Below are 11,802 nucleotides of genomic sequence, written 5' to 3'. Positions count from 1 at the left end.
GCTGTAAATCTCTCGCCATTCTCCACACACTGGACCTGCAGCATGAAGATCACAATCACTGAGCTGTAAATCAGGGGCAAACAGAGTGTCTACCTTGTCGCGACCGACGCGTAAAGGGCTCCCTGCTTTCTCTATCATATCATACATTAATACGCCCTTCGTGTCAACGGAGTCATGGCACAGGCATCTACCTGCTCGCAACGTGGGGCTAGGAGTGACAGGGCCATACCGCAGTATCCGCGACCTGTTGCGTTACTATCGGTGTCGTACACGGCTCATGTGCTGCCTTGTAAAGTCACGGAAGACTTCTTGTTCTTGCTTTTGTTCTTGTTGTGAGCCAAGTATGTTTGGTCTCGTGTCACAGTCTCAATGTACTGGTTCAGAACGACTTCTGTGTGGTCCATGAAGACAAATACAGAAAGTGTGTCTATAGCCGCTTCTGAGCAAGGAAGTGGCGTTTGGTCTCTTGTGTTCAACCACGTGGAATTGCAGTATTCTTATGAGCATGGTGGCGTTGTTGATGATAGAGAGCGGTCATCTAGTTCGACGGACTTTCACTGGATGAGATGCTGTTTCGAACATGATTGTACATTTCTATGATCACAGATTCAACAAAGATAGATACATTGAAAGCAGATTATCTACCAGCTTGCTACATGAGCCACAGTCTGCATGTTACAAAGCTGATACGCGTTCAACATTCCAGTAAATCATTTTCTTCTCCGGCCGGTCTTACGGATGTTCGGCATGGCAATTTATTGTCTTGTAATTCTCCTGGCAGAAAACTTTCATGCGGCTCCGATGTATCAGAGACCGCCAAAAATTGTTGTAGACAGCAGATCATCACACCGCAGGAGTTTTCAAGCACTAGGAAGTAGAAACCGGAGACGATTATCAAAGCTGTTCTGGAAGGGTCGGGCACGAGCGCGGCATCGCTGTTCGGCGAGACTGACACCAGTGGTCTGGGTTAGTTCGGCCACAGAAAACAACACATGTTCATCTCGATTTTCTCATTAGCAGTGGTGTCCGAGCTGCTACAAGCTGTTAAGGCTCTGTTCGTTATAGCTAATTATGACACAAACAGGCTCAATACTCAAGTCCATACTGTAGACCGGCTGCGTCCTAGTCCGGCAGACAGAGCGACTATTGCTGAGACCGCTGTTGCTTTCTATCACGAACCCTAGGATCAATTCTGCTTCTGTCTCATGATCTTGCTGATCACTTGTCGAATAGCTAACCCAGCCTTAAATACTTCTCTCTTGGATAAGCCGGTCATGACACTGACTTTAAGTGCAGGTCGATGCAACCACTCGTTATGCTTGAGAGTTGTATCCAAGACGGGCGGAACGCACTTTAGGCGGGAAATAAGGATTCTACGACTGAGTAGCTAAGAACATGCTTAGTAACTTCGGTCACATACATGCAAGGGGATGTTCGTACCTCATTTATGATGGCCTGAAGTAGCTCTTCCTGTTCTATGATGTCTAATTTTTCAGAGTTGATGACATCCGTCTTGAAAACCAGGATTTGAACGGGATTCAGATGTGAGCTCGTAGAAATGACCCAGTCAGATTTTGCAATTTGTTCCCTTAGAGCGGCGATCAAAGAACGACATTCCGATAAGAGTTCTGGTTGGGCCTGAAGCATACCGATTGATGCTCCAGCAGTCGTGGCTAGCATTCCTGGCAAAGCACAAGAATAGCAAAAGGCAGGCGAGTTAATCCGTTGGTGTTCTACCACCTCTCGCGAGCTGGCGCAAAAGCCGCCTGCGGCGGCGAAGGGACCTGACAGTGAGCCCCCCAGGATATCGACTTGCGATATATCTACGTTGTAAGCTTCAGTGACGCCACGACCTGTTCGACCGAGGACTCCAATAGAATTGGATTCATCAAGAATCAAACGAAATTTGTATTCTCGCTTTAGTTTGATCTCTAGACTGTTAGTAGTGATTGTGATAGTTGTATGCAGGCAGCCGCACTCACGATTTCAGGTAGATGGACCATATCGCCAACAATATCGAACAAACCCTCGGTCACGATGAACCTCCTGCTTATTGTTTTAGAGTCTTTGACTATCTTTGCCAGAATCCTTGCGAGATCTTCCATGTCGTTGTGTCTATACCAGTAGATCTTGCTTCGAGAAATTCGAAGGCCGTTGCAGATCGAGTAGTTGCACGCCTCATCGGCCACAATGACATCGCCTCTTTTCGCAAAGGCGGAGATTATACTCGACATCGTAGAGAAAGCCTGTGAATAGAGTAGACAAGATTCCGTGCCCAGAAAGGAAGCAATCTTAGCTTCAACATCCATGTGTAGATCCTGTGTGCCATAGAAACCCGGAGCACTGCAAGGTCCAACGCCATACTTGCGCAGAACCTTGATAGCATTCTCTTTGATACGATCATCTCCAGCGAAGTCATAGAAATTGTACGTAGCCAGATTAGTAACTGTCCTGCCGGTTTGAAGCATGCATCTTGGACCTGTCGGACTATGTGATCGTCAGCAGAATTCGTATTCATGGATTGTGAGCGTAAGTGCGCGTGGAGCTTGATGCATACCCAACGATAATGGGCAAGTTCTTGAGAGCGTTTTCCTCAAGTGGAGTCAGAGCCGTGGTAAGTGGCTCTGGTGTCCAGGCTTCAATCAGTTCATCGATCTCCTACGATAATTAGTTCGCAGACTGAAACGAGCGCTATGAAAACCATGTACATACACTTTCTGTCAAAGAAATGCTATTGCTTTGTCTAAGGTTGTATGAGTATGATCTTGCGCAGATATATCTCAGGAAGATAAAGACGAGCATTAGCTCGACGGCGAAGAAGAGAGGTTCAGTTTCGCACCGGGAGCGTACATAGCCGACCAAGATGGCTGAGCCCGGGATGTTCCTGAAGAATGCCATAACAACATCCATGGCGAATTGATTCAACTGCAAGCACTGAAACAGAAGCTGCCTGCGACAAATACAGGGGAAGAGGATTGACCTCGTTTGGCTCTGCCAGAATCAACAAAAGCCTGACTAAGCGGTTGTGGGTGGGCGCTGACTGTACATTGCAGGGTCCGCGACGGTGCAACTGTTACTTTACAGGAGTGGGTCTTATTGGAATCAAAGGAGTAAGGGCACGATAGTCCGGAAGAAGAGCCGAGATCTGACCACGCAACGAAAACGGTACGTAAGTGCGACAACATATGGCAGAGAAAGCCTGTTCTGACAACCGAGATTCAATCCAGTGTGTGCAGTCAGGTGCCACCATATTTTGCAGCACAAGACGCTCTAGCGCATCATCTATATCATTAGGAAATAACGGCAAACGAATAGAAAGTCACTCAGTATTTCTTAGTCACTATTCTAGATTACGTCCTCCAGCATCTGAGCCACCGACGTGTCCACTCGACACACATCACCGTCGATGCCTGTGTTCATATCACAAACCTGGCTTGCAATTTCCAGAATAGTGTCCTGATATTGTCTCAACTCTTCCGCAGGCCAATGCATGGATCTCTCGTGAAGTTCCTTCAGGACTGGTCCTAGGCGTTCAAATCGACTGCGCTTCCGAGCCCAATGCGCGAGAGAGTCGTCGCGGAAAGCAGAGGTGTAATATTGAAGTACCGCTTGGTGGATCGTCAGGCTTCCTCCGGTCGTACTCTGTGAACGACTCACCTGTGTCAAAATTGTCGATTCCAGCTTCTTTGATACTGAGTAGTATATGGGTGAATTGTTTTTCTAATGGGTCTCGAGGCGTAGGAAGAGAGCCGGACTCGCCTTTGGATACAATCGGCTGACGCGGTGCAGGTGACCAAGCAAAGTCGTGACCTGAGGGAAAGTTTATTCGAGTGGCTGCCGCTGATTGTGTTCTGCTGCTCTCGGTAAGGTCTGTTGTAGGACTGAGTGCGTAATGCCCAAAGCTGTTGCTTGTCGGACGTCTTCGCTCGGCTCCATCTTGCCTACTCACCGGTATTCTGGATGTCGGAATGACAGGCTGAGTCGATCCGAGAGGAACTTCGGAAGCTTGACTGCCGCCACCCTCGCCATATCTGTAGATTCCACCTTCGAAGTCTCTGTCGGATGCCGAGAGCATAGGTCTTTGGTATGCAATATCTGGGAAGTAAGATCCGGCGATATTGTCCGACTCATTGTGAGTGTCCATGTTCAGTGACATTGTTTGTGTGGAGCCTGCTGAAGGATACGTATACTGCGTGCTCTCTTCTAGTTCGAAATCTAGAGGGGGTAGGATCCGGGAAGCATGATCTGGCAGTGCTGGCGAGATTTGGTCAGGCTCAATAGATTGAGCCTGACGTGTGACGATAGATTGAGGCTGATGTGTGATCGCGGCTCTGACAGGCTGGGCTGAGGATATCTGGGCATACTCCCCATCTGCATGTAGAGAGTGCCGAACCTACAGATCTTAACCACTTTTACATGACTGGTCAGAAGACTACGCAACGCACCTCTCGGACCAATCTTGACGTCGGATTCTGCGCTCTTTCTCTTTCGAGCTCTGCGATGCGATCTTTGAGTCTCCTCCCTAAGGCAATTCAGTACTGGTAGTCCCTTACGGCACGATTATACATACTGTAGTTACGTTGTGAGACCCGATTTTGCACCCTCTTTTGTTCTTGAGGATCAGATATGTGTGACCATTCTGGTTCGCCATCCCTATCATCGTTCTGCATCGCTTTGTGACGACCAGAAGCGACAAGCAGAGAGGTCCATAAATGAAACCTCTTGAAATCAGCTCTGATTTCAAGTTTATTTCAAGAGCTTTGAAATCGATATAGCTAGATGTCAGTTTCAAGCAAATTTAATTTCAATTTCAATGCTCTATACAGCTACCTCGTCGTCGCTACAGAGTTCTTCGATATCGATGAACTCAGCGTCCTCGACCGGTAGTTCCTCGAAGTTCTAGTGTTTCTTCCAGCTCTTAAGGCACTCTACCATCTCGACATGTTTAAAGTTCAGCTAAGCTCTATCCCATGGTATAGCACGTCGACAACTGCTAAATACCCTCTCTAACTTAGCAGACATCGGGTTCGCTAATAGGACATTAATAGCCATCCGAGAGAGGTTTAGATACTAACGCTACTACTAAGCTTCGAGCCACCATTATAGAGGGTTGTCGATAGCAAGTAGGTCGCCCTTAATGAAGTGGTCGAACTTATCGGTAACCTTCTTAACTAGTGTAATCGACTCCTTCTAACTCTTAAAACATTGTTTAACCTAAGGGGAACTCGAAGCAGGTGCGGGCAGAGGTGCCTTATAATACTAGGTCTTATAGAGGGATCTTACGGCCTTAACTGCCTTGTCGACCTAGTCATTAGGCTAGTAGTAGTCTACGTATGCTGCTCGATAGGACGGATAAAGGAGGATCGTAGACTAGTATGCGGGTGTTCGGTCGTTTATAGCGTACTAAGACTCGTAGACATAACGACTTAACTATAGAGCGGTAAGGAAGGGGGTGTTGCTAGCGTGCTTAATAGTTACTTTATCGTAATGGACTCGGAGGTAGTCCATTATAATGATGACCTATAATAGTTAGCAAGAGCTAAGTAATGCGCATCATTAGACTAACCTACTTAAGTGTCGATTTATCGCCCTTAGTCTCTTTAGTAAGCACGAGGAACTGCTTCAAAAAGTCGTATGTCTTTTAGATAACTAGCTAGTCCTCCTTATGAAGCGCAAATTTCCTAAGTTCTAGGTATTTCCATTGCTACTTAGAGAGGGTCTTATAGTATGCTAGCGCACGCTCAAACATACGGTAATAGCTATTCTACCGCGTGGAATTGTTAGTAATAGGAACAAGGCTAGTAAGCAGCTTAAACTTCTGCGTAAGGCGACGGGTGCTTTTAATAGTCTTCATTAAGCACTTAAGTAAGCGAACTAACTAATCTGCTACCTAACCGGTATCCTTGCGTGCGATGACTAAGGCGACATCATCTAGATTCTACTGCTTAGCCTCTTTAATTGCTTCCTCTATTACGTAGTTCTAAAAGGCTTAGAGGATAAGGTTGTTCTAATGACCGAAACAGCGAGTCCTATATTAAACAGGATCCTAGTTAATATCGATGCCCTCGAGGAGCTTTAAAAGCTCTGCCATTATAGTGTCGTTATAGGTAGCATTGTTAGAGGTAATATAGCTAGGGTTCTTAATGCCTAAGGACTAGATGGTTTTAAAGAGACAAGGCGCAGTGAGCTTGCCGGCATAACCATTAGGTAAGTTATATATGTTTAGGAGTGCTTTACTTAACGTACTATTAGGTCTAACCTATCTGCTAGTTATTACGAGTAGTTCTAAACTACCGTAGTTAGACGTCTAACTATTAGCGGTGAAGTAGATCTATAACTTAGACTACGTAATAGACCGTCTAAGCTAGTCCTACTAAAGATAATAGAGTCGCTCGATGTGCCTAGTAACACTAGTATGACTCTTAACGAGGAGGTTAGTAGTAGCTAGGTTAAACATAGCAATTAGTTGATAGAACTCTAGATACTTAATAAAGCGGAAGGGCAAGTGGTTGCGAGTAATAAGAGTAACAAGAAGCTCATTAGCAGCATTAGAATCGACTAGGTTCCGGAGCTAATTTTGTAAGGCCATCTCTGCTTGTTTCTATAGCTTCTTACTACTAAGTAGCTTGTCGATAGGACCGACAATAGGCTCTAGTAATGTCGAAAGCTTAATACTATGTCCCTCGAGGTAGTCTCTAATCTGTTAGTAGTTAGTAGTATTCTTAGAACAACGGGCGCAATACTATATCCGCTTAGTCTTTTTCTTCTCTAGTTCGCTACTACGAGGAGGTCTTAAATAGCTAAACAATTCCTTACTATCGCCCTTTATAACACGCTCTTTCGGTTACCTACGGAAGCTTACTTAAGGTCGAAGAATATCGGTTAACTACGTAGAACTACTAGTCTTAGAGGGGGTCTCGATAGTATCGGGTAGGGTCTCGGGTGCGGTCTAAGAAGGCTTAGATGTAGGTAGTATAGGTAGTGTAGGCGCGGGAGCTATACGAGAGGTAGGTAGTGTCTTCTTTTAACGTTTAGCAGGTAGTAAAGGAAGGGGTTCGGGGTTAGATTCTTCGTACTTAGATGTAGCATATATAGACTCGGTGTTACCCTTAGAGTTCTAATACTCGGCCTATAGAATAATAGTCTTTCTCTTACCTCCATTGCGAGTGCTATAACGAAGCAATAACTGCTACTTACTAGCCTTACTAGCGCGAGAGAGTTAGTTGTTAAGGCATTAAAGAGAGGGATCTAACTAAGATTCGGGAAATTCTAAGTCTTAACTAGCTACCATTAGCGCTTGTATCTAGTCCATTATATAGTAGAAATAGAGGGTTTAAGGACGCGAAAGGGGAGAAAAGGGTGTAAGAAATGCAATAGGAAAGACCTCTTATACGTATTAGAGTGTTAGAAGATTACAGAAGTAAGCGAGGATTAATGTCTAGAATTAAGCGTTTTTTAAGAGGTAGTTAGGTTAGTATAAAGAAGTTTAGGAGTTAATGCGCGCGTAGCGACAAGTAGCTAGTAACGCTCGGGTGTTAGTTGCTAAGTGCGACGGATCCTAAGGCTCTAATTAGTTAGATCTTATCTCGGAGATAAGATCTGTTACTCCGATAGGCTAGCTTCGCGTCGTGTTCGTGTAAAATTTGCGCGTTATGCCTAGCAAGGCTTCGCTAGCAGTCCGCCGAGCGTAGCGCTAGCCTACGAGCAGCGCACTTAACCTAGAGTCGACTTAGTTACTAACAGGTTTACCCTGCTCTCAATTCTCTATACTACGACGACGAGGTCAAATCGGACCATTTTTAGCAGTTAAAACACCTTTAAAACACTGAAACATTTAAATCTATGATTTCAATGTAATTTCAAAGCAATAGTTAAAATATTAGAGCTCAAAATGTCAGTTTTAAAGATTTATTTCAAAGTTGGTTTCATTTATAGACCTCTCTAGCGACAAGGCTAGCTAGAGATTAGATATCGAGAGGTGTGTTAGGATTACATACACGCAAGTCGTAAACAAACGTAGGAGCTTACGGGATTTTAAAAGTATAGTATATGCATGTCTACTCTTTAGGAAAGTAACCCTATACAATCCTTTCGACAATCGGTGTTATTCCTCCGCTCTTTTTAAACTCCTAGTTAGCTAGCGATTATCGGCGAAATGCATGTACGAGGTTCGTCCGTATCTGCTAGTTCCTTATCCCTTTCCTTAGCCGGCAGAGATTTTAGGACACTTACTACTGCTCTTAGTGCGTGTACTTGTCGCTAGCCCGAGGATAGTGCTATAGATCGTAGTTCTAATTGTTCTATTAGTTAGAAAGCTACGGGAAGCCTATAAACAGAGCTATCTTAGCCTTCCTCGAGGTAGAACGTCACTAAAAGATACTTATTCTCGCTAACATTAGTCGTAGGAATTTAAGCGCGTTAGCTTTAAAGTTAATCCTCTAGGGAGCCTTCTATCTTCTTATTAGCTATACAACTCTACTACCACATTAAATTAAACTGTTATAATTACTAATATAACTACTTCTTAAGATGCTTAAACTATCCTTAACGTTATTAATAATACCGGACCTCGTACGCGCGCGCGATCCGCCTTAGAAGCTCGAACGACACCCGTAGCCGAATCTAACCTCTTAGACGCCCCCCCCTCTCTATTTATAACACTAGTCTCTATACGCACTAGCAAGAAGGTTACCTTCGAGAAGGAGCCTATAGAGGACGTTAAGGAAGGCCCTTCTATAAGACCGAGTCGTTCTACGCGTAGTGTTGCTCTAGTTCGACTTATTAATGCTAACGCGCCCGTAAAGTCGACCCCTCGTAAGGTAAACAATAAATGCAAAACATCTACCTAATAACTATAACTACCTCTAATAACTCTAAAAAAAAGTAGGAAGGTCCTCGTAGATGTACTAAACACGTTAGGAAAAACTAGAACAATAAGTACGTTAAGAAAGGCAGGAAAATAAGCACTCGCCGTCTTAAAGTTGCCTATAAAGCGGTCCGTTAAACTAGTCGTTAGACATCGTACTACTACCTTAAGGTTAACTACTGCTAATATAGCAACCAAAATTTGTAAGGTACTTACTAATACTAAGAAGAAGGGCCCCTCGAACAGAGTATAGCAAAATACTAACTTTAGACCTTCTTAGATATCGTCGCTACCGCCTCCTCCGATTCTAGCTCCTATTACTTTTAAGCTTTAATTCGAGAGCCGCTAGGTCTACTAAAAGGTCTCTAAGGACGACACCGACATCGTTAATACTAAGAAGCTATAGGCTACGGTTCTTAAAGAGATAGATGCTACTATTATCCCTTAGTTAAGGGCTAAGAACATATATAACTACTTGCCTTAGAAGATCCGAGCATTGCTTACATTAACCGGTGCTCGCGGCATCCGTTAGACTAAGGCAGTTACTCTAGCACGTATTAAAGGCGCCGGTAAGCGCTAGCAGAAGGTAATGGACCTTATTCGACATAATGCTAGTAGTAGCATAAAAGATTTGTCTATTATAATCGAGTCTATATGGACTTCTAACGGTAGCGAGCTAGAGCTAGAACTACCTCCTTCGTACGAAGTAGTAGCGTCCTTAGTAGTAGCATTAGTTGCACCTCCTTCGACTCTAAATGCTGCCTAACCTCGTCGCCGTCGCTCTAAACGTTCTAAGCTATAGACTAATACTTACTTCGAAGAGCGCGCCTTATTCTAGGACTCTATTATATAGCACTAGTAATGCCCTACCCCTAACTATTACTATATCTTCGCGCGCCGAGGACTAGTATGTCTTATTTATAAGGGACATTATTACGAGGTCCTCTTCGACGTTACTATAAAGTAGAGAGACTCTATTAGGGCCGGTCGAAGCACACTTAAACGACCTAATAGAGAGATAAGACAGCTAATAATACGTCGTCATCTCTAGCACGAGGTAGAGCTTTAAAAGCGGTCGAGACCTACTTAGATATCGACCTAAACATCGCTATCTACCCTAGCGACTATTAACTACTTCTACGTCGGTTAACCGTAAGGGTAAGAGTAATAGACCGCTCTAGCACTAGTCCTCGCTACTCTAATAGTCCGTTAAGTGTCTCCTATTCCTGTCGAGCTTAATACTATAGCAAATTAGGAGTCGTTCTAGGATAGGGTAAAATTCGCCTACCTAGAGTAGTCTAGCGGCCTCGATCGAGCTAAGGTATCGCTTAAGTAGGACTACTAGAACCTACGACTACTATTTAATTCATCTAATAGGCAGTTAGCGCGTGTTATTAAGTAAAGTAGTCTAAGAATAGTAGTGCTAGAGGAACTAACTAAGTTCGTCGATAATTATAAGCAGACCTATCGCTATTCTAATGCCTCGCTACTATCGACTAGTTAAGGCTACCCTACCCCTCCGACTAGCCCTCCGAGCGTAACTAGCATCTCGTCGAGCGCATTAAGCTCCTATATATTAAGCTCTAATTATAAGATTTAATAAGGTACCTAGCTCCTAATAAATAAATTCCTAATACTAACATCGTTTAGAGCCTAATGCGTCGCCTACTCTAAATGAGTAATCTATTACGCTATATAGGCTATAGGACCTATATCGCCGACCCGAGGTGCTAGATCTCTATTCTTCCGAAGCTATTACTTTAAGAGATAGAAGGTCTATTTAATAGGGTTTAGATAAGGAGAATAAGGCGGTAGGTAGAGCAGATGTATACCAAATTCTTGACCTAATTCGGTAATCTAGTCGATGTTAGAGTATAGCTAAAATACACCAATTTTTGCACCTACCTTATCTAAATGATAGGTAGAGCAATTATCTATAATAACAATTGTAAAGGTATAAAGGTATGTAGCAACGTATAGATTACTCTTAGACAATAGGTCTGTCTATAGCTAAAGCTATTTGTTGCTCTACGTAGGGTAGCTATAGAATTCTTCTTATGTGCTGCGCTAGCGTGTCGCATAGGAAACGCCGGCTTAGTAAAAGAGAGAGAAGACTAGGGTAACCTATCCCGTTATAATAATCGACCTTCTACTAGGGAATAGCTCGCATTAAGGGAGCATAATATGCTCTAGCTAGTGCTCGTAGATAGCCTAGGTAATAGCGCCCTCGACGACGAGGGTTGCTCCGGGTAGGTATCTATAAACATCTAGAGCTAGTAACACTAAACACCGAGTCTTATTAAGCAACTCTAACCTTATATATGCTAGTAGGCCTATCTAGCTCTATAACCGGTTACGAAATAGCACCTTCTCGCTTACTACTAACTCGTCTAAAAATACTAGCATTTCTATAGGGTTAATGTTAATCTCCCTCCTACGGCGCATTAGAGCGCCGAGCTACTCGAGGTATAGACCTTATTAAGCAGTCGACTAACGACTAGCAATACGTATGTTAACCTTATTCGAGAGTTCTTATTCGCGTAGCAGGCGAGATATAGTTATATAGCTTACCTCGATGTCGAACTAGCACTATAATTTAAAGACTACCTCTTCCTTAAAGAGGTCATTCCTATACGAGAGTAGCTCGGCGACGTACTCCTCTATAATAGGCGTAATCTTCTTAGGGGGACCTATTCGCTTAAGGGTAGTAGAAGGCTTCCGTACTTGTCTAAAAAGCTTAATGTTCTGCTATATGCGATAGAGCGTAGTCTTAGTAGCATAGGGAACTATTTTAAGTACTATAGCAATATTGTAACCGTCGCGAAACATCGCCTATATAAGGTCTTTATTATAGTCGTTAAGCGGCATTATAAATGTAGGAATCGATGCCTAATATGCGAGTCAAATGACGCTCTAATTTTGCTAGAAATACAGGG

General features: G+C 43.8%; 2 protein-coding genes across 2 annotated transcripts; both read right to left on the bottom strand.

Moving 5' to 3' along the window:
- Positions 1 to 689: 689 nt before the first annotated feature.
- M438DRAFT_344877 (PLP-dependent transferase) lies at positions 690 to 2,992 on the bottom strand. Its single transcript, XM_029905322.1, has 5 exons — positions 2,713 to 2,992; positions 2,558 to 2,658; positions 1,983 to 2,487; positions 1,441 to 1,929; positions 690 to 1,387 (listed from the first exon to the last, which is right to left on the bottom strand). The coding sequence occupies exons 1-5, from the start codon at positions 2,908 to 2,910 to the stop codon at positions 1,187 to 1,189; spliced, it is 1,494 nt and encodes a 497-aa protein (XP_029761768.1). The 5' UTR covers positions 2,911 to 2,992; the 3' UTR covers positions 690 to 1,186.
- Positions 2,993 to 3,324: 332 nt separating this feature from the next.
- M438DRAFT_404996 (uncharacterized protein) lies at positions 3,325 to 4,670 on the bottom strand (the record flags this gene model as incomplete). The annotated part of the gene is made up of 4 exons (XM_029909757.1): positions 3,325 to 3,608; positions 3,658 to 4,393; positions 4,446 to 4,522; positions 4,571 to 4,670. The coding sequence occupies 4 exons, from the start codon at positions 4,668 to 4,670 to the stop codon at positions 3,346 to 3,348; spliced, it is 1,176 nt and encodes a 391-aa protein (XP_029761767.1). The 3' UTR covers positions 3,325 to 3,345.
- Positions 4,671 to 11,802: the final 7,132 nt, after the last annotated feature.

The sequence above is a fragment of the Aureobasidium pullulans genome (assembly GCF_000721785.1).
Source record: "Aureobasidium pullulans EXF-150 unplaced genomic scaffold scaffold_7, whole genome shotgun sequence".
NCBI lineage: Eukaryota > Fungi > Ascomycota > Dothideomycetes > Dothideales > Saccotheciaceae > Aureobasidium > Aureobasidium pullulans.
Note: the sequence above shows the minus strand (reverse complement) of the source record. Positions and strands in the feature narration are given on the sequence as shown.

Coding starts and splice junctions, on each gene's coding strand:
- M438DRAFT_344877 (XM_029905322.1), bottom strand. CDS start 2,910: ATGGATGTTGTTATGGCATTCTTCAGGAACATCCCGGGCTCAGCCATC. Junction 2,659..2,712: donor GCATTTCTTTGACAGAAAGT/GTATGTACATGG, acceptor TAATTATCGTAG/GAGATCGATGAACTGATTGA. Junction 1,930..1,982: donor TGGTCCATCTACCTGAAATC/GTGAGTGCGGCT, acceptor AACAGTCTAGAG/ATCAAACTAAAGCGAGAATA.